The following is a 27811-nucleotide window of genomic DNA, read 5'->3' on the forward strand; positions in this document are numbered from 1 at the left end:
ATTGTGGATTCATCTGTTTCCAGCTACAACATTACCTGCTTCCAGCTCAGCTTCCAGCAGAGTACAGCTTCCCTTAAAGGGCCGGTGTCCTTTCTACACTTTACCACTCTCCACCGGTATTATTATCTCTCCGCTCTCAAGTTCTACATTTCAGTTCATATTTCATCGCTCCCAAGTTCATTTATTATTTAACTGGTTCCAGCCAGTATCCACTCCGTGCTAACAACAGTCTGGTTCCAGCCAGTATCCACAGCAGCTGTTTTACCTTCAGCAACCCAGCTTTTCCTGGAACACCAGCTAGCACAATCCTGGGTTATCTCCATTGCTACAGTCGGGCCTGGTAAGGACTTTCCATCTAGAAGATCATAAGAACTATCTCACACTACCAGTGCCCTGTGGCTCCCGCCATCCTGTAGTACTCAGGAACTGTATTTATTCTTTGCTGACTTTTACGTTTTCTTTTACTGCTGCTGTGTTGCGGAGTTGTCATAATAAACATCATTGACTTTTATCCAAGTTGTCGTGGTCACGCCTTCGGGCAGTTATTATTCATGTTACTTACATGTCCAGGGGTCTGATACAACCTCCCAGGTTCCGGTACATCTCAGCCCCTACAACTGAGGCTGCCTCCCGTCAGCTCAGGCCCTCAGTTGTGACACAGCAGTATCACTGGTTTTATACGGCAGTACCACTGGACATATACAGCAGTATCACTGGTTTTATACGGCAGTACCACTGGACATACACGGCAGTATCTCTGGACTGAATTTATATGGCAGTACCACTGGATTAATACGCCAGTACCACTGGACATATACGCCAGTACCACTGGAATTATAAGGCAGTACCACTGGATTCTCTTTCAGTGCTTTGTAGTTGCTTAGCAAAAGCCTTGCTCTGTGCTCCCACATATAGATTCTGTGTCTCCAGGTAGTCTCGGTTCCCACTCCACTCCCTGTGAATACTTGCTTTTCACTGCTGTGTACTACCCGCCAGCCCTCCAGTACACCACGCACAGTTAACCGTGCTCCGGTTGCTACTTTGGGTTCCCTTGTACCCTGTGGGGTCGGCCAGTCTACCTTCAGAGTTCTTCAGCCACGTCTTCGACTATCCGAGTTCTTCAGCCACGTCTTTGAATATCCAAGTTCTTCAGCCACATCTTCTAATACTCAGTATCCATTCATCTTCAGAGTTCTTCAGCCACGTCTTTAAATTTATCATACGTCCTAGAGGATGCTGGGGTCACATCAAGAACCATGGGGTATAGACGGGATCCACAGGAGACATGGGCACTATAAAGACTTTCAAAGGGGTGTGAACTGGCTCCTCCCTCTATGCCCCTCCTCCAGACTCCGGTTTAGAATATGTGCCCAGGCAGACTGGATGCACACGGAGGAGCTCTACTGAGTTTCTCTGAAAAGACTTTGCTAGGTTTTTTATGTTCAGGGAGAACTGCTGGCAACAGTCTCCCTGCTTCGTGGGACCTAGGGGAGAGAAGTCAGACCTACTTCTGTGAGTTTAAAGGCTCTGCTTCTTTGGCTACAGGACACCATTAGCTCCTGAGGGTCTGAATGCTAGGTACGTTCCCAGAGCCAGAAATCAGAGGACAGGTGAGTAGAAGAAGATCAGAAGACTTCAGTGACGGCTTTGAAGTACGCGCGGGGGGGGGGGGGGTGTGCCCTGGGCAGCATGTTAGCCTCTAATAACTGCCTGGCAAGAGCGGACTAAGTGCCAGGGCACTGTCCGGTCCCCCGACAGTATAAAAAAGTTTAAAAAAAGAGCGGGTCTGAAGCGCGGCATTACGGGGGCAGGGCTTAGCCCTCACAGCACACAGCCCAGTGCCTTTTTCTCTCCACAAGGCTGCAGGGACGATGGTCCTACCTCACTGCTGTAAAAGTATCAGGGTCCAAAACGGGGGGGGGGGGGGGGGGGGCACAGTGCTTTTGGTGCATTATATGTAATTTCTAACAGCACTGCAGGTATGGGACATTGTCTGTAGTGTTTTCAGACTGGGTTTGAGCGCTGGGGTGTGAGCTGGCAATATCTCCCTCTGTGTCTCTCTGACAGGCTTTACTGTGGGTCTGTCCCCTCTAGGCCCAGTGTATCTGCGTGTGGTGGGTGCATGTGTGTCGGCATGTCTGAGGCGGCGTGCTCTTCCCAGGAGGAGACTATGTTAGGGACAAAAACGGCTGTGGGAGTGACCCTGTTGGCACTGCCGACACCTGATTGGGTGAATGTTCTGAGTGCTTTGAATGCAAATGTGGCTCTGATAAATAAAAGATTGGATAAATCTGTGTCTCAGAACCAGGCTTGGAAGAAATCCGTAGAGGATATGTTATTTCAAGTCCAGACCCCCTCGGGGTCACAAAAATGTTAATTTGCCCAGCTGGCAGACACGGATACCGACACGGACACTGATTCAAGTGTCGACTATAGTGATGCCAGATTAGATCCAAAACTGGCAAAGAGCATTCAGTGCATGATTGTGGCTATAAAAGATGTATTACATATCACTGAGGACCCTACTGTTCCTGATACTAGGGTCTGTATGTATAAAGGGAAGAAACCTGAGGTAACATTTCCTCCCTCTCATGAACTGAACACGCTTTGTGAAAAGGTTTGGGAAAGTCCGGACAAAAAGTTTCAGATTCCCAAAAGGATTGTAGTGGCGTATCCGTTTCCCTCTGGGGATAGGGAAAAATGGGAGTCACCCCCCATTGTGGACAAAGTTCTGTCACGGCTGTCCAAAAAGGTGGCTCTCCCGTCCCCTGACACGGCAGCCCTAAATACATTGAAGTCCATTTATGTCACCACGGGTACGCTACTCAGACTAGCCATTGCATCTGCGTGGGTGAGTAGTGCTATCGAAAAATGGGCTGATAACTTGTCATCTGAAATAGATACCCTGGATAGGGATAGCATTCTTTTGACACTAGGTCATATCAGGGACGCTGCAGTCTACCTAAAGGAAGCTGCAAGAGATATTGGCCTCTTGGGATCACGGACCAATGCCATGACAGTCTCAGCTAGGAGAGCATTGTGGATTCATCAATGGAATGCGGATGCTGACTCTAAGAAAGCTATGGAGTCTCTACCGTATAAAGGTGGTGTGTTGTTTGGTGACGGCCTCGCTGATTTGGTAACTACGGCTACCGCGGGTAAGTTATCATTTTTACCTTATGTGTCTGCACCACAAAAGAAAGCACACCACTATCAGATGCAGTCCTTTCGGCCCAATAAATACAGAAAGGGCCGAGGGTCTTCCTTCCTTGCTACTAGAGGAAAGGGAAAAGGTAAACGATCACCAGCCGTGGCCGGTTCCCAGGAGCAGAAGTCCTCCCCAGCTTCTGCCAAGTCCACCGCATGATGCTGGGGCTCCTCTGCGGGAGTCTGCATCGGTGGGGGCGCGTCTCAGGCTCTCAGTCAGTTCTGGGCTTGTTCGGCCCTGGAGCCATGGGTTTTAGAAATAGTGTCCCAAGGGTACAAACTGGAGTTTCAAGACGTCCCCCCTCACCGATTTTTCAAATCAGCCCTACCAGCTTCTCTTCCAGACAGGGAGGTGGTATGTGCCGCAATACAAAAATTGTGTCACAATCAAGTCATTGTCAGGGTTCCCCCGTCGCAACAGGGAGAAGGCTTATATTTGAGCCTGTTCGTGGTCCCGAAGCCAGACGGCTCAGTCAGACCAATCCTGAACCTCAAATCCCTCAATTTCTACCCAAGAAAATTCAAATTCAAGATGGAATCTTTCCGAGCAGGGATCTCCAGTCTGGATGAAGGGGATTTTATGGTGTCAGTCGACATAAAGGATGCCTACTTACACGTCCCCATATATCCTCCACATCAGGCTTACCTGAGGTTTGCCGTTCAGGATTGTCATTACCAATTTCAGACGTTGCCGTTGGCTCCGAGGGTTTTCACCAAAGTTATGGCAGAAATGATGGTTCTCCTGCGCAAGCAAGGAGTCACAATTATCCCGTACTTGGACGATCTCCTGATAAAAGCGAGGTCCAAGGAACAATTACTGCAGAGCATGACGCTCTCCCTGACAGTTCTGCAACAACATGGTTGGCTCCTAAACTTGCCAAAATCACAGTTGGTTCCGACGACATGGCTTTCGTTCTTGGATATGATTCTGGACACGGAATTGCAGAGAGTTTTTCTTCCAGTGGAAAAGGCTCTGGAAATTCAGAACCTGGTCAAACAGATTCTGAAGCCAGCAAGAGTGTCGATTCATCAATGCACTTGGTTGCTAGGGAAGATGGCGGCCTACGAGGCCATTCAGTTTGGCAGATTCCATGTAGAGATGAGCGCCTGAAATTTTTAGGGTTTTGTGTTTTGGTTTTGGGTTCGGTTCCGCGGCCGTGTTTTGGGTTCGACCGCGTTTTGGCAAAACCTCACCGAATTTTTTTTGTCGGATTCGGGTGTGTTTTGGATTCGGGCGTTTTTTTCAAAAAACACTAAAAAACAGCTTAAATCATAGAATTTGGGGGTCATTTTGATCCCAAAGTATTATTAACCTCAAAAACCATAATTTACACTCATTTTCAGTCTATTCTGAATACCTCACACCTCACAATATTATTTTTAGTCCTAAAATTTGCACCGAGGTCGCTGAGTAAGATAAGCGACCCTAGTGGCCGACACAAACACCGGGCCCATCTAGGAGTGGCACTGCAGTGTCACGCAGGATGTCCCTTCCAAAAAACCCTCCCCAAACAGCACATGACGCAAAGAAAAAAAGAGGCGCAATGAGGTAGCTGTGTGAGTAAGATTAGCGACCCTAGTGGCCGACACAAACACCGGGCCCATCTAGGAGTGGCACTGCAGTGTCACGCAGGATGGCCCTTCCAAAAAACCCTCCCCAAACAGCACATGACGCAAAGAAAAAAAGAGGCGCAATGAGGTAGCTGTGTGAGTAAGATTAGCGACCCTAGTGGCCGACACAAACACCGGGCCCATCTAGGAGTGGCACTGCAGTGTCACGCAGGATGGCCCTTCCAAAAAACACTCCCCAAACAGCACATGACGCAAAGAAAAAAAGAGGCGCAATGAGGTAGCTGTGTGAGTAAGATTAGCGACCCTAGTGGCCGACACAAACACCGGGCCCATCTAGGAGTGGCACTGCAGTGTCACGCAGGATGTCCCTTCCAAAAAACCCTCCCCAAACAGCACATGACGCAAAGAAAAAAAGAGGCGCAATGAGGTAGCTGTGTGAGTAAGATTAGCGACCCTAGTGGCCGACACAAACACCGGGCCCATCTAGGAGTGTCACTGCAGTGTCACGCAGGATGGCCCTTCCAAAAAACACTCCCCAAACAGCACATGACGCAAAGAAAAAAAGAGGCGCAATGAGGTAGCTGTGTGAGTAAGATTAGCGACCCTAGTGGCCGACACAAACACCGGGCCCATCTAGGAGTGGCACTGCAGTGTCACGCAGGATGGCCCTTCCAAAAAACCCTCCCCAAACAGCACATGACGCAAAGAAAAAAAGAGGCGCAATGAGGTAGCTGTGTGAGTAAGATTAGCGACCCTAGTGGCCGACACAAACACCGGGCCCATCTAGGAGTGGCACTGCAGTGTCACGCAGGATGGCCCTTCCAAAAAACCCTCCCCAAACAGCACATGACGCAAAGAAAAAAAGAGGCGCAATGAGGTAGCTGTGTGAGTAAGATTAGCGACCCTAGTGGCCGACACAAACACCGGGCCCATCTAGGAGTGGCACTGCAGTGTCACGCAGGATGGCCCTTCCAAAAAACACTCCCCAAACAGCACATGACGCAAAGAAAAAAAGAGGCGCAATGAGGTAGCTGTGTGAGTAAGATTAGCGACCCTAGTGGCCGACACAAACACCGGGCCCATCTAGGAGTGGCACTGCAGTGTCACGCAGGATGTCCCTTCCAAAAAACCCTCCCCAAACAGCACATGACGCAAAGAAAAAAAGAGGCGCAATGAGGTAGCTGTGTGAGTAAGATTAGCGACCCTAGTGGCCGACACAAACACCGGGCCCATCTAGGAGTGGCACTGCAGTGTCACGCAGGATGGCCCTTCCAAAAAACACTCCCCAAACAGCACATGACGCAAAGAAAAAAAGAGGCGCAATGAGGTAGCTGTGTGAGTAAGATTAGCGACCCTAGTGGCCGACACAAACACCGGGCCCATCTAGGAGTGGCACTGCAGTGTCACGCAGGATGGCCCTTCCAAAAAACCCTCCCCAAACAGCACATGACGCAAAGAAAAAAAGAGGCGCAATGAGGTAGCTGTGTGAGTAAGATTAGCGACCCTAGTGGCCGACACAAACACCGGGCCCATCTAGGAGTGGCACTGCAGTGTCACGCAGGATGGCCCTTCCAAAAAACCCTCCCCAAACAGCACATGACGCAAAGAAAAAAAGAGGCGCAATGAGGTAGCTGTGTGAGTAAGATTAGCGACCCTAGTGGCCGACACAAACACCGGGCCCATCTAGGAGTGTCACTGCAGTGTCACGCAGGATGGCCCTTCCAAAAAACACTCCCCAAACAGCACATGACGCAAAGAAAAATAAAAGAAAAAAGAGGTGCAAGATGGAATTGTCCTTGGGCCCTCCCACCCACATGTTGTATAAACAAAACAGGACATGCACACTTTAACCAACCCATCATTTCAGTGACAGGGTCTGCCACACGACTGTGACTGATATGACGGGTTGGTTTGGACCCCCCCAAAAAAAGAAGCAATTAATCTCTCCTTGCACAAACTGGCTCTACAGAGGCAAGATGTCCACCTCATCATCATCCTCCGATATATCACCGTGTACATCCCCCTCCTCACAGATTATCAATTCGTCCCCACTGGAATCCACCATGTCAGCTCCCTGTGTACTTTGTGGAGGCAATTGCTGCTGGTCAATGTCTCCGCGGAGGAATTGATTATAATTCATTTTAATGAACATCATCTTCTCCACATTTTCTGGATGTAACCTCGTACGCCGATTGCTGACAAGGTGAGCGGCGGCACTAAACACTCTTTCGGAGTACACACTTGTGGGAGGGCAACTTAGGTAGAATAAAGCCAGTTTGTGCAAGGGCCTCCAAATTGCCTCTTTTTCCTGCCAGTATAAGTACGGACTGTGTGACGTGCCTACTTGGATGCGGTCACTCATATAATCCTCCACCATTCTTTCAATGGTGAGAGAATCATATGCAGTGACAGTAGATGACATGTCCGTAATCGTTGTCAGGTCCTTCAGTCCGGACCAGATGTCAGCATCAGCAGTCGCTCCAGACTGCCCTGCATCACCGCCAGCGGGTGGGCTCGGAATTCTGAGCCTTTTCCTCGCACCCCCAGTTGCGGGAGAATGTGAAGGAGGAGATGTTGACAGGTCGCGTTCCGCTTGACTTGACAATTTTCTCACCAGCAGGTCTTTCAACCCCAGCAGACTTGTGTCTGCCGGAAAGAGAGATCCAAGGTAGGCTTTAAATCTAGGATCGAGCATGGTGGCCAAAATGTAGTGCTCTGATTTCAACAGATTGACCACCCGTGAATCCTTGTTAAGCGAATTAAGGGCTCCATCCACAAGTCCCACATGCCTAGCGGAATCGCTCCGTGTTAGCTCCTTCTTCAATGTCTCCAGCTTCTTCTGCAAAAGCCTGATGAGGGGAATGACCTGACTCAGGCTGGCAGTGTCTGAACTGACTTCACGTGTGGCAAGTTCAAAGGGCATCAGAACCTTGCACAACGTTGAAATCATTCTCCACTGCGCTTGAGACAGGTGCATTCCACCTCCTATATCGTGCTCAATTGTATAGGCTTGAATGGCCTTTTGCTGCTCCTCCAACCTCTGAAGCATATAGAGGGTTGAATTCCACCTCGTTACCACTTCTTGCTTCAGATGATGGCAGGGCAGGTTCAGTAGTTTTTGGTGGTGCTCCAGTCTTCTGTACGTGGTGCCTGTACGCCGAAAGTGTCCCGCAATTCTTCTGGCCACCGACAGCATCTCTTGCACGCCCCTGTCGTTTTTTAAATAATTCTGCACCACCAAATTCAAGGTATGTGCAAAACATGGGACGTGCTGGAATTTGCCCATATTTAATGCACACACAATATTGCTGGCGTTGTCCGATGCCACAAATCCACAGGAGAGTCCAATTGGGGTAAGCCATTCCGCGATGATCTTCCTCAGTTGCCGTAAGAGGTTTTCAGCTGTGTGCGTATTCTGGAAACCGGTGATACAAAGCGTAGCCTGCCTAGGAAAGAGTTGGCGTTTGCGAGATGCTGCTACTGGTGCCGCCGCTGCTGTTCTTGCGGCGGGAGTCCATACATCTACCCAGTGGGCTGTCACAGTCATATAGTCCTGACCCTGCCCTGCTCCACTTGTCCACATGTCCGTGGTTAAGTGGACATTGGGTACAGCTGCATTTTTTAGGACACTGGTGACTCTTTTTCTGAGGTCTGTGTAAATTTTCGGTATCGCCTGCCTAGAGAAATGGAACCTAGATGGTATTTGGTACCGGGGACACAGTACCTCCAACAAGTCTCTAGTTGGCTCTGCAGTAATGATGGATACCGGAACCACGGTTCTCACCACCCAGGATGCCAAGGCCTCAGTTATCCGCTTTGCAGTAGGATGACTGCTGTGATATTTCATCTTCCTCGCAAAGGACTGTTGGACAGTCAATTGCTTGGTGGAAGTAGTAAAAGTGGTCTTACGACTTCCCCTCTGGGATGACCATCGACTCCCAGCAGCAACAACAGCAGCGCCAGCAGCAGTAGGCGTTACACGCAAGGATGCATCGGAGGAATCCCAGGCAGGAGAGGAATCGTCAGAATTGCCAGTGACATGGCCTGCAGGACTATTGGCATTCCTGGGGAAGGAGGAAATTGACACTGAGGGAGTTGGTGGGGTGGTTTGCGTGAGCTTGGTTACAAGAGGAAGGGATTTACTGGTCAGTGGACTGCTTCCGCTGTCGGCCCAAGTTTTTGAACTTGTCACTGACTTATTATGAATGCGCTGCAGGTGACGTATAAGGGAGGATGTTCCGAGGTGGTTAACGTCCTTACCCCTACTTATTACAGCTTGACAAAGGGAACACACGGCTTGACACCTGTTGTCCGCATTTCTGTTGAAATACCTCCACACCGAAGAGCTGATTTTTTTGGTATTTTCACCTGGCATGTCAACGGCCATATTCCTCCCACGGACAACAGGTGTCTCCCCGGGAGCCTGACTTAAACAAACCACCTCACCATCAGAATCCTCCTGGTCAATTTCCTCCCCAGCGCCAGCAACACCCATATCCTCCTCATCCTGGTGTACTTCAACACTGACATCTTCAATCTGACTATCAGGAACTGGACTGCGGGTGCTCCTTCCAGCACTTGCAGGGGGCGTGCAAATGGTGGAAGGCGCATGCTCTTCACGTCCAGTGTTGGGAAGGTCAGGCATCGCAACCGACACAATTGGACTCTCCTTGTGGATTTGGGATTTCGAAGAATGCACAGTTCTTTGCTGTGCTGCTTTTGCCAGCTTGAGTCTTTTCATTTTTCTAGCGAGAGGCTGATTGCTTCCATCCTCATGTGAAGCTGAACCACTAGCCATGAACATAGGCCAGGGCCTCAGCCGTTCCTTGCCACTCCGTGTGGTAAATGGCATATTGGCAAGTTTACGCTTCTCCTCCGACAATTTTATTTTAGGTTTTGGAGTCCTTTTTTTTCTGATATTTGGTGTTTTGGATTTGACATGCTCTGTACTATGACATTGGGCATCGGCCTTGGCAGACGACGTTGCTGGCATTTCATCGTCTCGGCCATGACTAGTGGCAGCAGCTTCAGCACGAGGTGGAAGTGGATCTTGATCTTTCCCTAATTTTGGAACCTCAACATTTTTGTTCTCCATATTTTAATAGGCACAACTAAAAGGCACCTCAGGTAAACAATGGAGATGGATACTAGTATACAATTATGGACTGCCTGCCGAGTGCAGACACAGAGGTAGCCACAGCCGTGAACTACCGTACTGTACTGTGTCTGCTGCTAATATAGACTGGTTGATAAAGAGATGTCGTAGTAGTATGTATGTATAAAGAAGAAAGAAAAAAAAACCACGGTTAGGTGGTATACAATTATGGACGGACTGCCTGCCGAGTGCCGACACAGAGGTAGCCACAGCCGTGAACTACCGTACTGTACTGTGTCTGCTGCTAATATAGACTGGTTGATAAAGAGATGTCGTAGTAGTATGTATGTATAAAGAAGAAAGAAAAAAAAACCACGGTTAGGTGGTATACAATTATGGACGGACTGCCTGCCGAGTGCAGACACAGAGGTAGCCACAGCCGTGAACTACCGTACTGTACTGTGTCTGCTGCTAATATAGACTGGTTGATAAAGAGATGTCGTAGTAGTATGTATGTATAAAGAAGAAAGAAAAAAAAAATCACGGTTAGGTGGTATACAATTATGGACGGACTGCCTGCCGAGTGCCGACACAGAGGTAGCCACAGCCGTGAACTACCGTACTGTACTGTGTCTGCTGCTAATATAGACTGGTTGATAAAGAGATGTCGTAGTAGTATGTATGTATAAAGAAGAAAGAAAAAAAAACCACGGTTAGGTGGTATACAATTATGGACGGACTGCCTGCCGAGTGCCGACACAGAGGTAGCCACAGCCGTGAACTACCGTACTGTACTGTGTCTGCTGCTAATATAGACTGGTTGATAAAGAGATGTCGTAGTAGTATGTATGTATAAAGAAGAAAGAAAAAAAAACCACGGTTAGGTGGTATACAATTATGGACGGACTGCCTGCCGAGTGCAGACACAGAGGTAGCCACAGCCGTGAACTACCGTACTGTACTGTGTCTGCTGCTAATATAGACTGGTTGATAAAGAGATGTCGTAGTAGTATGTATGTATAAAGAAGAAAGAAAAAAAAACCACTGTTAGGTGGTATACAATTATGGACGGACTGCCTGCCGAGTGCCGACACAGAGGTAGCCACAGCCGTGAACTACCGTACTGTACTGTGTCTGCTGCTAATATAGACTGGTTGATAAAGAGATGTCGTAGTAGTATGTATGTATAAAGAAGAAAGAAAAAAAACCACGGTTAGGTGGTATACAATTATGGACGGACTGCCTGCCGAGTGCCGACACAGAGGTAGCCACAGCCGTGAACTACCATACTGTACTGTGTCTGCTGCTAATATAGACTGGTTGATAAAGAGATGTCGTAGTAGTATGTATGTATAAAGAAGAAAGAAAAAAAAAAAACCACGGTTAGGTGGTATACAATTATGGACGGACTGCCTGCCGAGTGCCGACACAGAGGTAGCCACAGCCGTGAACTACCGTACTGTACTGTGTCTGCTGCTAATATAGACTGGTTGATAAAGAGATGTAGTAGTATGTAATGTATGTATAAAGAAGAAAGAAAAAAAAACCACGGGTAGGTGGTATACAATTATGGAAGGACTGCCGAGTGCCGACACAGAGGTAGCTACAGCCGTGAACTACCGTACTGTGTCTGCTGCGACTGGATGATAAAGGATATAAAAAATATATATATATCACTACTGCAGCCGGACAGGTATATATTATATAATGACGGACCTGCTGGACACTGTCTGTCAGCAGAATGAGTTTTATTTTTATAGAATAAAAAAAAAAAACAACACACAAGTGAAGTCACACGACGAGTGTTTAACTTTTTCAGGCAATCACAATATAAGTATACTACTAACTATACTGGTGGTCAGTGTGGTCAGGTCACTGGTCAGTCACACTGGCAGTGGCACTCCTGCAGCAAAAGTGTGCACTGTTTAATTTTAATATAATATTATGTACTCCTGGCTCCTGCTATAACCTATAACTGGCACTGCAGTGCTCCCCAGTCTCCCCCACAATTATAAGCTGTGTGAGCTGAGCAGTCAGACAGATATATAATATATATATAGATGATGCAGCACACTGGGCTGAGCCTGAGCAGTGCACACAGATATGGTATGTGACTGAGTCACTGTGTGTATCGCTTTTTTCAGGCAGAGAACGGATCGGATATATTAAATAAACTGCACTGTCTGGTGGTCACTCACTATATAATATTATGTACTCCTGGCTCCTGCTATAACCTAGAACTGGCACTGCAGTGCTCCCCAGTCTCCCCCACAATTATAAGCTGTGTGAGCTGAGCAGTCAGACAGATATATAATATATATAGATGATGCAGCACACTGGGCTGAGCCTGAGCAGTGCACACAGATATGGTATGTGACTGAGTCACTGTGTGTATCGCTTTTTTCAGGCAGAGAACGGATATATTAAATAAACTGCACTGTCTGGTGGTCACTCACTAGTAAACTCTCTGCACTCTCTACACTTCTACAGTACTCCTCCTAGTCCTAAACTCCAGTAAATCTCTCTCTCTTCTAATCTAAATGGAGAGGACGCCAGCCACGTCCTCTCCCCATCAATCTCAATGCACGTGTGAAAATGGCGGCGACGCGCGGCTCCTTATATAGAATCCGAGTCTCGCGAGAATCCGACAGCGTCATGATGACGTTCGGGCGCGCTCGGGTTAACCGAGCAAGGCGGGAAGATCCGAGTCTGCTCGGACCCGTGAAAAAAACCATGAAGTTCGGGCGGGTTCGGATTCAGAGAAACCGAACCCGCTCATCTCTAATTCCATGCCAGGGTGTTTCAGTGGGACCTGTTGGACAAATGGTCCGGATCCCATCTGCACATGTACCGACAGATAATTCTGTCTTTCAAAACCAGAATCTCACTCCTGTGGTGGCTGCACAGCTCTCACCTCCTAGGAGGGACGCAGATTCGGGATCCAGGACTGGATCCTGGTGACCACGGATGCGAGTCTCCGAGGCTGGGGTGCAGTCACACAGGGGGAAAATTTCCAGGGAAAATGGTCAAGCCAGGAAGCTTGTCTACACATAAACATTCTGGAGTAAAGGGCCATTTACAACGGCCTTCTACAAGCTGAACATCTTCTTCGCGATCTGCCCGTCTTCATTCAGTCGGACAACATAACAGCAGTGGCATACATAAACCTCCAGGGCGAAACGAAGAGTAGAGCTGCAATGGCAGAAGCCACAAAAGTTTTCCGCTGGGCGGAAAGGCATGTAAGCGCTCTGTCAGCGGTCTTCATTCTGGGTGTAGACAACTGGGAAGCAGACTTCCTCAGAAGACACGCTCTCCATCCAGGAGAGTGGGGTCTTCATCAAGAGGTCTTTACAGAAGTGACAAGTCTTTGGGGAATTCCTCAAATAGACATGATGTCATCTCGTCTCAACAAGAAACGTCCGAGATATTGTTCCAGGTCGAGGGACCCTCAAGCAATAGCAGTGGATGCCCTAGTGACACCGTGGGTGTTTCATTTGGTATATGTGTTCCCTCCGATTCCGCTCATTCCAAAAGTGATAAAGATCATAAGAAGAACAAGGGTTCATGCACTCCTCATTGTTCCAGACTGGCCAAGGAGGGCCAGGTATCCAGTTCTTCAGGAATTGCTAATAAGAGATCCCTGGCCTCTTCCTCTACGAGAGGATCTGTTACAGCAGGGGCCTTGCGTGTACCAAGACTTACCGCGGCTTTATTTGATGGCTTGGGGTTTAAGCGCCGGATCCTAGCCCGAAAGGGTATTCCCGGTGAAGTAATTCCCACACAGCTTCAGGCTAGAAAAGAGGTAACGGCGAAACATTGGCCCTCATTCCGAGTTGTTCGCTCGCAAGGCGAATGTAGCAGAGTTACACACGCTAAGCCTACGCCTACTGGGAGTGTATCTTAGCTTCTTAAATGTGCGACCGATGTATGCGCAATATTGCGATCACAAACGAGTTAGCAGTTTCTGAGTAGCTTCAGACTTACTCTGCCATTGCGATCAGTTCAGTGCTTTTCGTTCCTGGTTGACGTCATAAACACACCCAGCGTTCGCCCAGGCACTCCCACCGTTTCCCCGGCCACTCCTGCGTTTTTTCCGGAAACGGTAGCGTTTTCAGCCACACGCCCCTAAAACGCCGTGTTTCCGCCCAGTAACACCCATTTCCTGTCAATCACAATGCGAACGTCGGAGCGATGAAAAAGCCGTGAGTAAACTTACTTTCTTCATAGTAAAGTTACTTGGCGCAGTCGCAGTGCGAACATTGCGCATGCGCACATAGAGAATTCTCACTGCGATGCGATGAAAATCTCCGAGCGAACAACTCGGAATGAGGGCCATTATCACTGTATTTGGAGAAAATATGTGTCTTGGTGTGAATCCAAGGAGGCTCCTACGGAAGAATTTCAGCTGGGCCGTTTTCTCCATTTTCTGCAAGCAGGGGTGGATGCGGGCCTAAAGTTAGGCTCAATTAAAGTACAAATTTCGGCTTTGTCAATTTTCTTTCAAAAAGAATTGGCTTCCCTTCCAGAAGTTCAGACTTTCGAGAAAGGCGTGCTGCACATCCATCCTCCCTTTGTGCCCCCGGTGGCACCATGGGATCTTAATATGGTGTTGCAGTTCCTGCAATCTCATTGGTTTGAACCTTTACGTAAGGTAGAGTTGAAATTCGTCACTTGGAAAGTGATCATGCTGTTGGCCTAGGCCTCTGCAAGGCGGGTGTCTGAATTTGCGGCTTTGTCTAACAAAAGCCCCTATTTGATCTTCCATGAAGATAGAGCTGAGTTGAGAACTCGTCAACAATTTCTGCCTAAAGTGGTGTCACCGTTTCACATGAACCAACCTATTGTGGTGCCAGTGGCTACTGACACCTTTGAGGAATCGAAGTCTCTAGATGTGGTCAGAGCTTTGAAAATGTATGTAGCCAGAACGGCTCAGATTAGGAAAACGGAGGCTCTGTTTGTCCTGTATGATACCAACAAGATTGGGGCTCCTGCTTCCAAGCAGACTATTGCACGCTGGATCTGTAATATGATTCGGCAAGCTCATTATACGGCTGGATTGCCGTTACCGAAATCAGTGAAGGTCCATTCTACCAGAAAGGTGGGCTCATCCTGGGCGGCTGCCCGGGGGGTCCCGGCATTACAGCTTTGCCGAGCATTTACTTGGTCGGGTTCAAACATTTTTGCAAAGTTTTACACGTTTGATACCCTGGCTAAGGAAGACCTCTTGTTTGGTCAATCGGTGCTGCAGAGTCATCCGCACTCTCCCGCCCGTTCTTGAGCTTTGGTATAAACCCCATGGTTCTTGAAGTGTCCTCAGCATCCTCTAGGACGTAAGGAGAAAATAGGATTTTAATACCTACCGGTAAATCCTTTTTTCTTAGTCCGTAGAGGATGCTGGGCGCCCGTCCCAGTGCGTACTGTATCTGCAGATATTGGTTATGGTTACACACGTGTTGTGTTGTGGTTATAGTCAGCCTGTTGCGGTAATTCATGCCGTTGCATGCATTGGGTTGAATGCCATGTTGTACGGCATGTTTGAGGTGTGAGCTGGTATGTATCTCACCTTAGTTTAAATCAAAATAAATCCTTTTTCCTCGAAATGTCCGTCTCCCTGGGCACAGTTCCTATAACTGGAGTCTGGAGGAGGGGCATAGAGGGAGGAGCCAGTTCACACCCCTTTTAAAGTCTTACGGTGCCCATGTCTCCTGCAGATCCTGTCTATACCCCATGGTTCTTGAAGTGTCCCCAGCATCTTTTACGGACTAAGAGAAAAGGATTTACCGGTAGGTATTAAAAGTCTATTTATCTGTTATATTACGAATATGTAGTTTATTTGGTTATACTGTGTTCAATGTGTGTGATTGTATGCCAGAGTGTTAGTAACATAGTTACATCAGTTCATTGTAATGTAAGTCTCCCAGCTGTACAATCAGATGTCATTAGGAAGAGTAGGTAAGTAGTAAACAGTTTCTGTATGGAGCTGCAGGTAATCTGATCCTATGCACCCCATTGTGTACAGGAGCCCAGACACCTTGTCTCCACTCCTCTGTGACCTCCTGACTGACCAGTTTGTGTGATGGACAGGGGAGGGTGTAACAAGAGGAGTGAGCTCTACTGGTGAGGGAGAGATCTGCACAGCAGGTCAGAGAGTGGATGTACCTCTGAAGTGCAGACACTGACTAGGCATTGCGGTGCCGTCAGTGGCGAGAATCCGTAGCAAAGGACGCTGTGTGAGCTGGTGTTTTAGGTCAGGAGACACCAGAATACTGCCAGTGTGTAACAGCAGGAGATCGCAGTCATCTGTAATCCTAAACTAATGTGGGGACTTAGTAAGATACCATCCTGGCTTGTAATTGTTATTGTGTACTGTGTGTGTATATTTACAATAAAGTGCATTTGCCACTTTACTAAAACTGTTTACCTGAGTGATCAGAGAATCCGTATCCTCACAATTACACTTGTAGTTTGTAGTTAAATTGTGTTTAATATCTTTCCCACAGATATGTCAGCAGTGGCAAATCGCAAATTCCGGTCTGTGGCACGTAAAAAGTGTAGACTATGTCAACAGGACCAAGAGGAATCGGGCATAAGTACAGATTATCAGATACAGTAGAGCCAGGAACAGCGCTGCAGACCTAAATTGGGTAAATAAGAAGATTGCAAATTTCCGAACAGTGTTTTTGTAGGTGCACAAGAAGTACATGGAATCGCAACATTCAGGAGCCGGGACGGATGAGGGTTACAAGCCAACACTGTGGTATTATGACCTCATGAAATTCACTTTGGAGCAGAGCCAAGGATAAGGTCACAGTGTTATCTGGATCCGGATTATCCCACTCTTGTGGAAGAGGAGGCATCAGAGAGTGGATCTGGTAAGTACACACACATTTGTATTGTATTGTATTGTACTCACACATTTTTACATGGAGTTCATTTTTGTTTTATATTGCAGAATATTACACCAAAACTGGAAGTGGAGCCTTCTATGAGCGAGGCAACTGAAGTGGACAACCCAACCCCATAGCCACGACCACCAAAATAGCGGAGGTAATCTAAGAAGCCCACTTCTGCCCCGCCAACAGTTTTTTACTCATGCTGAGGAGGTTCTTAATAAGCCCACTGGACTTGGAGCAAACTTTTGGTAATTACATCATGGCGGAGATACGACTGATGAAGGATGATCAAAAGAAGATCTACAAGCGTCTGGTTCTTGATGCTACCTCATACACAAAAACATAGAGGGAGGAGCCAGCCCACACTGTTGAACTCTTAAAGTGCCAATGGCTCCTGGTGGCCCCATCTATACCCCATGGTACTAATATGAACCCTAGCATCCTCTAGGACGTAATAGAAATATATATACACACATGCAGCAGAAGGGAATATGGAAATCATAGGAAATCACATGATGTAATTGCAGCTTCCTGACAGGGCCACCGCCCCCACTCCACATAAATGCACTGATATAAAATGTCTGCCACTATTTATTTACACAGAGACCCCCCCTGTAATGTCACCCCACTATTCATATGAGCTGTCAAAGTCAGACATAGCCAAAATCACAAGTACATATAGTCACTATTGGTGGTTCTGGGCTCCGGACAGTTCCAGGGAAATCGCACAGTCACAATGGCAGCGTGTGTACCCACCTTTACACACCAGAGATATTTATACACAGCAACACTGATATTGTGTGGACACAAAAGTAACAATACAAGTGACACATTAACAGGAAATTGTTTCTGTCACCATAGCGACAATTATCTGATAATAAGATAATACACAGACAAATAAAAAGACTCAACTGAAATCTTTTGTTTTTAAATGACTTTATTTCATATCTTTAATACACACATTTTTGTCCATCTATATTTTAAACTTAAAAAATACTTTACTCTGTGCACAACATGGATAAAATATCCTTTAAAGCACAGAAACAATTCAAGTTATGTTTTAGTATAGCAGGTAAGTAAAACAGATAATCAGGAGAGCCAAAAGCCTATGGGGGTCATTCAGACCCAGTCGCAATAGCGGCCCGCAGCAGTTTACCAGTGGTGGCAAAATGAACATGCACAGTGGCTACGCAGATACACACATTGCTGTTGCATCCCATAGGGGTGAACTCGGGGTGGGTCAGGACCATTTTCCAGGGGGCTGAGTGATGTCACATCTGCATTCATCTCTGATTAACCCCCTATAAGCTTCCAGAGTGCACCTCATATCTCATCTTTTCCAAGTTACTACAAATGATGAGGTCAGTAGCAGCACTACTTTCAGGATTATTACACAGCACACATAAAGGCTGACACAGCAAATAACAATAAATTATCACATACAAGGGATTAATTAGAAATAAGGAAGCATAATCATCATTAAGTCTAATTATCAACTAGTTCTGTGCGGGACCCATACACCTCTTTACTGCCTCCAGCAGCCCCTGGTACTGCACTGCGGACATCCGCCCTGTCTCCCCCTCTGACACCTCAGTGCTGCTTGGGGACAAGATTACTCACATAGATACTGCTTCCAGCAGCCCCGCTACTGTACTACTACCACCCACCCTGTCTCTCCCCCACTACTGCTACCCACCTTGTCTCTCCCACTACTTCCACCCACCTTGTCTCTCCCCACTACTTCCACCCACCTTGTCTCTCCCCACTACTGCAACCCATCCTGTCTTCCCACCACTACTGCCACCCACCCTGTCTCCCCCCACTACTGCCACCCGTCCTATCTCTACCCCACTACTGATGCCGCCCTGTCTCCCCCCCCCCTACTGCCACCCACCCTGTCTCCTCCCACTACTGCCACCGCCCTGTCTAGCCCCCCACTACTGCCACCGCCCTGTCTCCCCCCCCACTACTGCCACCCACCCTGTCTCCTCCCACTACTGCCACCGCCCTGTCTAGCCCCCCACTACTGCCACCGCCCTGTCTCCCCCCCACTACTGCCACCGCCCTGTCTCCCCCCCACTACTGCCACCCATCCTGTCTCCACCTCTGACACCTTAGTGCTGCTTGAGAACAAGATTGTGCACAGACACTGCCTCCTGCAGTCCCTACTACTGCCACCACCGTGTCCTCCCTCTGCCACCTCAGTGATGCTTGGGGATAATATACCCACAGTGCCTCCGGCAGCCCCAGCTACAGCACTAGTGCGACCCACCCTGTCTCCCCCCTGACATCTCAGCACTGCTTGGGGTTTCTTGGTACTGCTGGCAACAGTCTTTCATCTACAGATGGAAGAAAGTGAGCAGGGCAGTAAGGAGGCAGAAGCTGCTCCTGGTACCATGGTCATGTAGGGCTGGGAGAGTCAGTAAGCAGAATAAGTAGTAGAGCAGGGGTGACCAACCAATCAGAGACAAAGAGCCTAAAAAAAATGTGTTAGGTACGTCAAAGTAAGCAACATAAAATACATTGAAAAAGCCAGATCCACATATATTGAAAAATCCAGATTCACATAATACACTTCAGCTCCCCCATGTGTCACTCCAACCAGCACCCTCCTGTCACTTCAGCCAGCTACCTCATGTGTCACTTCAGCTTCCCCCAATTTATGCCATTGCAGCAGCCGCTTATGTGTACTCTGTTTGCTGGTGGGTGTCTTATCTCTAGTATCTGGCTCCCTCAGTTCTAAGTCCCCGTAGTGCTGCTGCAAGTTTTTCTGGAGAGCAGTGGTTACTGGATCTGTTTTAGTCATGTGACTTTGTGTTAGGAGTCACATTTGAAGAAAGAAAGAGCCACAGGTTGGCCACCGCTGTAGTAGAGTCACCATCTGACAGGCAGCCGGTGAGGGAGCAGAGAATGGGTGTTATGTGGCAGGAACGGGCTGATTAGGCAGCAGCCTGGCTGCTGCATTCTGTACAAGCTACAAGTGGTACAATTATTCTGCTGGGAGACCCAGGTAGAGGATATTACAGTGGCCTGTGTGATGATACAAATGCATGTATGACTGTAGGTAGTTCTTCTGAGGGAAATAAGTGCTGGAGTCTGGCTATGTTCCTCATATGAGGATCTGATTGTGGCTGTTATCTGATGTCTAAGTGTCACTCTACCATCCAGGACACCAAGATTCCACACAGGATAAGCATTTTGTAACCCTGAACCCCCAAGTGTAAGTCTGGTTGGTAGGCAAAGCTGAGCTGTAGCCCTGCCCTTTGTCGTGAGCTTCTATCATAAGGACCTGTTTCACCAGGACTGAGTCACAGCCAACTGGCATCACCCACATCTGGAGCTCAGCTAGACATTTAGGATTGGTATTGGGTTCTCACTACCCAGAGCAAAAGACAGGTCATCGGCACAGTAGTGCTAAACGAGGACATGACGTCTGATTGCTTCACCCTGCGGTAGCATATATATATATATATATATATATATATATATATATATTGCAAAAAGCATGTGAGATAGGATAAGAACCTTGAAGAACATTACATGGCAATGATAAGTACACTCCAGAAGAATAAAATGGTTCCTCACCTGAGCTTATTTCTCAGAACATGGAAATAACCTCACCTGTGTGACTTCGCTGATGTTTAACAAGTTGTGATTTCTGTGAAAAACATTTCCCACACTCAGAGCAGGAAAATGGCTTCTCACCTGAATGAATTCTCTGATGTGTAACAAGATGTACTTTACGTGAAAAACATTTCCCACACTCAGTGCAAGGAAATGGCTTCTCACCTGTGTGACTTCGCTGATGTGTAACAACTTGTGATTTCCGTGAAAAACATTTCCCACACTCAGAGCAAGAAAATGGCTTCTCACCTGTGTGACTTCTCTGATGTGTAACAAGATTTGATTTGAGTGCAAAACATTTCCCACACTCAGAACATGGAAATGGATTTTCACCTGTGTGACTTCTCTGATGTTTAATAAGATTTGATTTGTGCGCAAAACATTTCCCACACTCAGAACATGGAAATGGCTTCTCACCTGTGTGACTTCTCTGATGTTTAACAAGCTGTGATTTGTATGCAAAACATTTCCCACACTCAGAACATGGAAATGGATACTCACCTGTGTGACTTCTCTGATGTGTAACAAGTTGTGATTTCCAGGTAAAACATTTCCTGCACTCAGAGCAAGAAAATGGCTTCTCACCTGTGTGAATTCTCTGATGTTTAACAAGATCTGATTTGTATGCAAAACATTTCCCACACTCAGAACATGGAAATGGATTCTCACCTGTGTGACTTCTCTGATGTGTAACAAGTTGTGATTTCTGGGTAAAATAAATCCCACACTCAGAGCAAGAAAATGGCTTCTCATCTGTGTGACTTCTCTGATGAATAACAAGAGCTGATTTGTATGCAAAACATTTCCCACAATCAGAACATGGAAATGGCTTCTCACCTGTGTGACTTCTCTGATGTGTAACAAGATGTAATTTACGTGTAAAACATTTCCCACACTCAGAACATGGAAATGGATTCTCACCTGTGTGACTTCTCTGATGTTTAATAAGACTTGATTTCTGTGCAAAACAGTTCCCACACTCAGAACATGGAAATGGCCTCTCATCTGCCTTAGGTGGTTGAAGGGTTATAAGGTTTGTGTTCTGTGTAAAACATTTGGCATCTATAGAACAGGGAAACACTGTATCTACTGTCAGAGCTGTAACAGATGCACCAAGATCAGAGTGATCAGGAGAATATTTCCCAGGATCAGAGGGATCAGCTGATAGAGCTGGATCTATAATTGGGGTAATGGGGTCAGCTCCTGGAGAATCCTGTATACTGTCATTATCTTTTATTTCACAATCCGGGGATAACATTAGATGTCCTTCTGAGATATTCCTGCTTGTGTGTCCATCTGCTGGAAATAAAACACATTATGGAAATGTGACATTTTCTGTAACAAGATTAATCTTGTAAACAATAGGAGAAGACGACTTTCTGGGACACTTAATTGTAAATGTGTGTGTATAATAAAACATAACTTAATGAAGGAATTATAATATTGTGTCTCAGGCTATCACTGTGTCCACCCTCCTGAGAACCCTCACAATAACAAATATAATATTATAATAAGACTTAGATATATCTCTCTCTTGTACTGGTAACTAACCATGAAGTATAAATGGAGATGTAGTCACTCGCCAAGTCCTATGTCAGCACCAATGTAAAACAATGGATGGGGAACATATCGTATGAATTGGAGATTCTAGATGAACAATAACATCAGTCATATGAGCTGATGGATCAGGGAAATGTCTCCTAACGTTACTCCTGGAAGCATTGGTAAGGTAGCTTTCCTTTATGTGTGTGCTCATACGCTGGTAAGCCTGTACAAGTGTTACTCACCCATATATAAGGTATATTGCTATAACAGAGTAGGTGTGGAACGAGGTATTTTACATGCAATACACCATACAATACCCTGCAGTCATCATCTGCTAAATTATAATCCAATTTTACACCCACATCATCAGTGTCTTACCTCTATACTCTCAATAGTAATAAGGATGATGTGTGTACGGTAAGTATGATACAGAGAATTACATATCAGAATCTATACAGCTGCCTCCATACTTCTGCTTCTCATGTGTGTGCTTCTGAAAGCAGTGAACATCTGAGCGAGAGTGCAGGGAAGACAGCAGAGTCTGATGAGAAAGAGATTGAATCTGCCTTTGCAGGGATGTACCAAACCGGCACCCCTGTAAGTATATAAAATAAAATAATAAATAAGAGGGGCGTGGCCTGAGTCCATCCAGACATGCTTTCTGGAGCTCTCCTCACTAAGTGGCTTCTTACCTACCCTACCTGACAGCTCCCAGCCACTGCTAGGACCAAGACCCAATCTATTAAGTCCCAGCCCTCCTCCTTTCCTATAGCCGCAGACCTCTGCTCGCGCCAGCCACCGTTCCCTGTAGTGGCCTAGTAAAGCCGCAGGCTGTAATCCGGGGCTGGTTGTGACCAGTCTCTCCTGCACGCTCTGGACACCTGACTTGGAGGTGCTTTTACCTCGGGCGGGAGTTCACTGTCCCGCACATACCGGTGCGGAGCTCTCGCTACTGCTGGGACAGAATGGGCTGCCCACAGTCCCTGGTGGTGATACTGGGAAGTGAGGTGGCTGCCATTTTGGATCCTAGCACCGGCCATCGCATGCTTTGCCTTCTGCATCTGCCTTCAATAAGGTTTGAAATTGATCTAAGCTGCTAAATAAGGGTCCTGACGGCCAGACCGGGGTCACTACACTAAACTGAAGCGTTTTCCTGGAGGTGAAACTACCTATTAATATGGTACAACTATATTCTACTTCCTCAGTCTACATGCAGAGCCCAGTATCAAGTATCATCTGAGTACAGCTCATTACACCGTAATTTATTACAACCTCCCAGTATAAATTATTGTGGATTTATTCACGATTATATTTTACCACGTGTCTTTCTGTGCCAAGTACTTCACTTCTGTGATCACGCTGACCTCTAGTGGAATTTCTCAGTCATTACTGTATTATTTAAGTTGCATTACATCAGGTTTACTTGAAATTGTGGCTCGTATACTCCCGTCAACCCGACTAAATGTTATTTTGAACTGAGTCATCTTGATGTAACTTCCTAACAGCATACTACTGCTGTTTCCAGCTTACCATGCCTCCAAAAAGGTTAAAAGGTACCAAATCAGCCCCACCTGACCATCCTTTTGGTATCTCAAATTCAGGTGGTCCTTCTGAGACCGCTACATCATCATCTGCTTCTTCTTGTAAATGCACAGCCCAGCTGTAATGGCTGAAGCCGTCTTAAGACACTCTAGATGGTCCTGTTACTCTAGAGTATACTTGGTTGATTAAGCCTGGCTGATTGATCCAGGGTGTAGGACTCGAAGGGAGGAGGCTCAAAGGGAGCAGATATATAATTTTAATATCAAAGCCTGGACTTAGCCTGGACGAAAAACTGAAAGAAAACATCAAACAACAACAGATGAACTACTTATCAATATCAACTGTATATGCAAATGTATCACCCTCCAACTTTCACTCTGTGAACACTATGCAACCCATTTGCAGAAAGAAACATATGTAAGATCGATTTTCCATCCATAATCAGGATCACAAAGAGTTCAATTGTGAGTTCTCATCTACAAACACTTAAAAAAAAAAAAAAAATTACCATTGCTTCTTAACCCTCTCACAATCCTTTCATTTCTTACAGCCCAAATCCATTTCTGCACCCACTTTATCTACGCTTTTGACTCATTTCATACTAAATCTACACCCATTGAGCCTACACTGCTTCTCTCACCTGTATTTCTGCAATTCTTCTGCTGATTCCCTTATACTCTCCTCTCCTACTTCCACTTTCCCTCAACCTATTTACCTACTTAACACTATGTCAAGCCTTTCTTATACTCCCCACATCACTCAGTGTATACCTAATAATAATGTATCTTTATCCTTCCATCCTAATCTCCTGCACCTCCTCCTCTGTCTCCCCTCCATCCCTCTGTTTCCTTTCCCCTCCTGTCCTGTTACCCCACTTTCATTCCCCTCTGCCCCATGGTCCTGCTACCCCACAACTCAGCCCTGCTCCCTTTCTCCATTCCCTGTCACCTCCCCATACCCCCATCCACATCACAACGACCTCCCTCCCTGCCCACCTCCTGCAGTTTCCCCTCCTAGCTCAGGCACCCGCACCATCACTACTCTCTCATCATCCCTTCCCTCAAAGTTAATCTCACCTCATCGCTACAGCAACCCTGATAATCTCATTTACATCTCTCCCACAAACTCATACCCCCTATCCTGTGCCCTCTGGAATGCCAGATCTGTTTGTAACAAACTGGTCCCCACTCATGACCTTTTCATTTCCAACTCCCTACACCTACTAGCCATTACCGAAACTTGGATTACGCCCTCTGACACTACTTCTCCTGCTGCTCTCTCTGCTGGGGGCCTCACATTCACACACACACCCCGACCTGGGGGTCGCTATGGGGGTGGTGTTGGGGTCCTCTTACCTTCTACTTACTCCTACCAACTCATACCACCAGAACCATCCCTTACATTCTCTACATTTGAGGTCCATGCCATATGCCTCTTCCAACCAGTCCATCTTAGAGTACCTGTCATTTACCGCCCCCCCTGGCAATGCTTCCAAATTCATCGACAACTTTGCTTCCTGGCTTCCTCTCTTCTGACATTCCCTCCATTATCCTAGGCGATTTCAACATCCCTATTGACATCCCCACACAATCCTCTGCCTCTAAACTCCTTAACCTCACCTCTTCACTTGGTCTCTCCCAGTGGACCTCCTCACCCTCCCATGTGAATGGGAGCTCACTGGATCTGGTCTTCACTCACCGCTGTGATATTTCTGATTTCTCCAACTCCCCATTTCCCCTCTCTGACCACCACCTCCTCTCCTTTAACCTATCTCTCTCGACTTCCCCATCTCTACCTCCTAAGGCTACCATCACTAAGCTTAACAATGAAGCTATTGACACCACATTCCTTTCCTCCCTGTTTGACTTACTTCTCTCTCCTCTCTTTCTCTCATGCCCTGAACAAGCCACTTCCACATACAATGCATCCCTTACTTCTGCTCTTGACTCTGTTGCTCCACCAACCACTATTCACCCTTGCAAATTAACACCTCAACCCTGGAACACCAATTGCACCAGATATCTGCAAAAATGCTCACGTACTGTTGAGCGACACTGGAGGAAATCACGCTCTAAGGCAGACTTCCTCCAGAACCTCATCTCCTCCCAGTCTTCCAACCCCCGGCGCCTCGTTGCCACTCTCAACTCACTCCTCTGCCCACCTCCACCTCGTCTCCCTTCCTCACTCTCTGCTCTTGACTTTGCCACTTACTTCACATCCAAAATTGACTCCATACGTCAGGACATCACATCACACCAGTCCATCAGTAATCAGCCTTCTTCTATCCCTTACCAACCCTCCCCATCCCTCGCACCTACTCTGACATCTTTCCCCCATGCATCTGGAGAGGAAGTCATGGCCCTCATTCGTTCCTGTCCCCTCACCACCTCCCCACTTGACCCTATCCCCTCCCGCCTCCTCCGCTACCTCTCTCCTTCTGCTTGTTCCCATCTTTCCCACCTTCTCAATCTCTCCCTCTCGTCAGGCACTGTCCCCTCTGCCTTCAAGCATGCACTCATCTCTCCTATTCTTAAAAAACCTACCCTTGATCCAAACACTCTCTCCAACTACCGACCCATCTCTCTCCTCCCTTTTGCCTCCAAACTCCTTGACCGTATTGTCTACAACCGCCTTACTTCCCTCACACTCACTGCTTGACCCATTCCAGTCTGGCTTCCGTCCTCTCCACTCCACTGAAACTGCCCTTACAAAAGTATGCAATGACCTCCATGCTGCTAAATCTAAGGGACACTACTCTCTACTTATTCTACTTGATCTCCCTGCTGCTTTTGACACTGTGGACCATCCTCTCCTGCTGCAAATCCTTCACTCCATTGGTCTGCGTGACACTGCCCACTCTTGGCTGTCCTCCTACCTTTCTGACCGTTCTTTCTCTGTCTCCTCTCATGACTCCTCCCCCCCCTCACTTCCACTAACTGTAGGGGTACCCCAAGGTTCTGTCCTTGGTCCTCTTCTTTTCGCTCTCTATACATCCTCTCTAGGTAAGCTCATTCGTTCTTTTGGTTTCCAATATCATCTCTATGCTGATGACAACCAAATCTATCTTTCCTCTCCAGCCCTCTCCCCTGCTCTCCTCACTCGTAGCTCCAATTGTCTCTCTGCTACCTCATCCTGGATGTCCCAGTGCTTTCTTAAACTTAACATGTCTAAGACCGAGCTAATCATCTTCCCTCCCTCCTGCATAACCTCACCTCCTACGATCTCATTATCTATTGATGGCACTACTATCTCCTCTAGCCCCCAAGTGCGCTGTCTTGGAGTAATCCTTGACTCCTCCCTCTACTTCAAACCACACATTCAGCACCTCTCACAAACTGTTATGCACACCAGTGCCTGCAGGAAAGTACTGGTGTTTGAACTGTTATGCAAAACAAATGGACTTACAGACAGACTGGGGAATATGACATAACGTACACAGAAGGTGATAGGGTAACAAAATACACACAAAGTTAACAGAGAAGCCCAGAGGCTAAGGAACTGGGTATCTCCCTTGTATTAGAACTGCTCAGATGGGAAAAGCAAGATGTTGTGTTTTAATACGTAGAGAACCCGAAATGCTGTTGCTAAGGGCAACAGCAAAACCCTAAAGGGTTACCAACGGGTGTGGCAGTAAACTCCTTGGTCAGAGATGGAATGATAGACACAAGGAGAGTCTCCACAATCCTAATTCTCACTTGCAGTGCACAGGTTCAGCTTACTGCCACTAAACTGACCCCTGACACCTAGCACAGTGAGACAGGATTAGACAGGCAAGTCTTAGAATACAGCCGCAAACTTGCTAAGTTCACAGAGTAGTAACAGAACCCCAGCAAGCTAAACGACTGACTCCAGTCTTACTGCTAGGTCTGGGTTGGCAGAGTGCAATACCAAATCCCCAGGCCTATTTGCAGTAAGCAACAAACAAATACAAAGCTACACAGTACTGGCTAACTTTCAGAAACTGACTAACCAACAAAGATTCAGCAGCATCTGCTTACCCTGAGAAGAGGCCTTATAAAGCAGGGGCTGTCCACGCCACACTCAGACCTCACAGACTGTGAGCACAAAAACCAGCACCGGATCCCCTGCCATGCACAGAGCATATAACCACTGCACAGCAAAAGACCCGAACCGGAGTATCAGCTGCGCTCAGGTCACTCCGCTAGCACTTGTCTCCCGGTTGCCATGACGACGTGGCAGCACAGGGCAGGAGACCCTAACAGTACCCCCCTCTGACGAGGGGTCAAAGAACCCCTACCACCGGGTTTATCGGGGAACTGCGAGAAGAAAGAGGGTATCAGGGCATGAAGATCACAACTGCGCACCCACGACC

General features: G+C 47.3%; 1 protein-coding gene across 1 annotated transcript in view; it reads right to left on the reverse strand.

Annotated features, from left to right (window-relative positions):
- LOC135056945 (uncharacterized) overlaps positions 1 to 27811 on the reverse strand; it is a 904883-nt gene that overhangs the window by 273685 nt on the left and 603387 nt on the right. The window contains exon 6 of the mRNA XM_063962726.1: positions 20367 to 21060. Coding sequence (XP_063818796.1) covers positions 20367 to 21060 — 694 coding nt within the window. The remainder of the gene's footprint in view (positions 1 to 20366; positions 21061 to 27811) is intronic.

Source organism: Pseudophryne corroboree, chromosome 3, assembly GCF_028390025.1.
Source record: "Pseudophryne corroboree isolate aPseCor3 chromosome 3, aPseCor3.hap2, whole genome shotgun sequence".
Classification (NCBI taxonomy): domain Eukaryota; kingdom Metazoa; phylum Chordata; class Amphibia; order Anura; family Myobatrachidae; genus Pseudophryne; species Pseudophryne corroboree.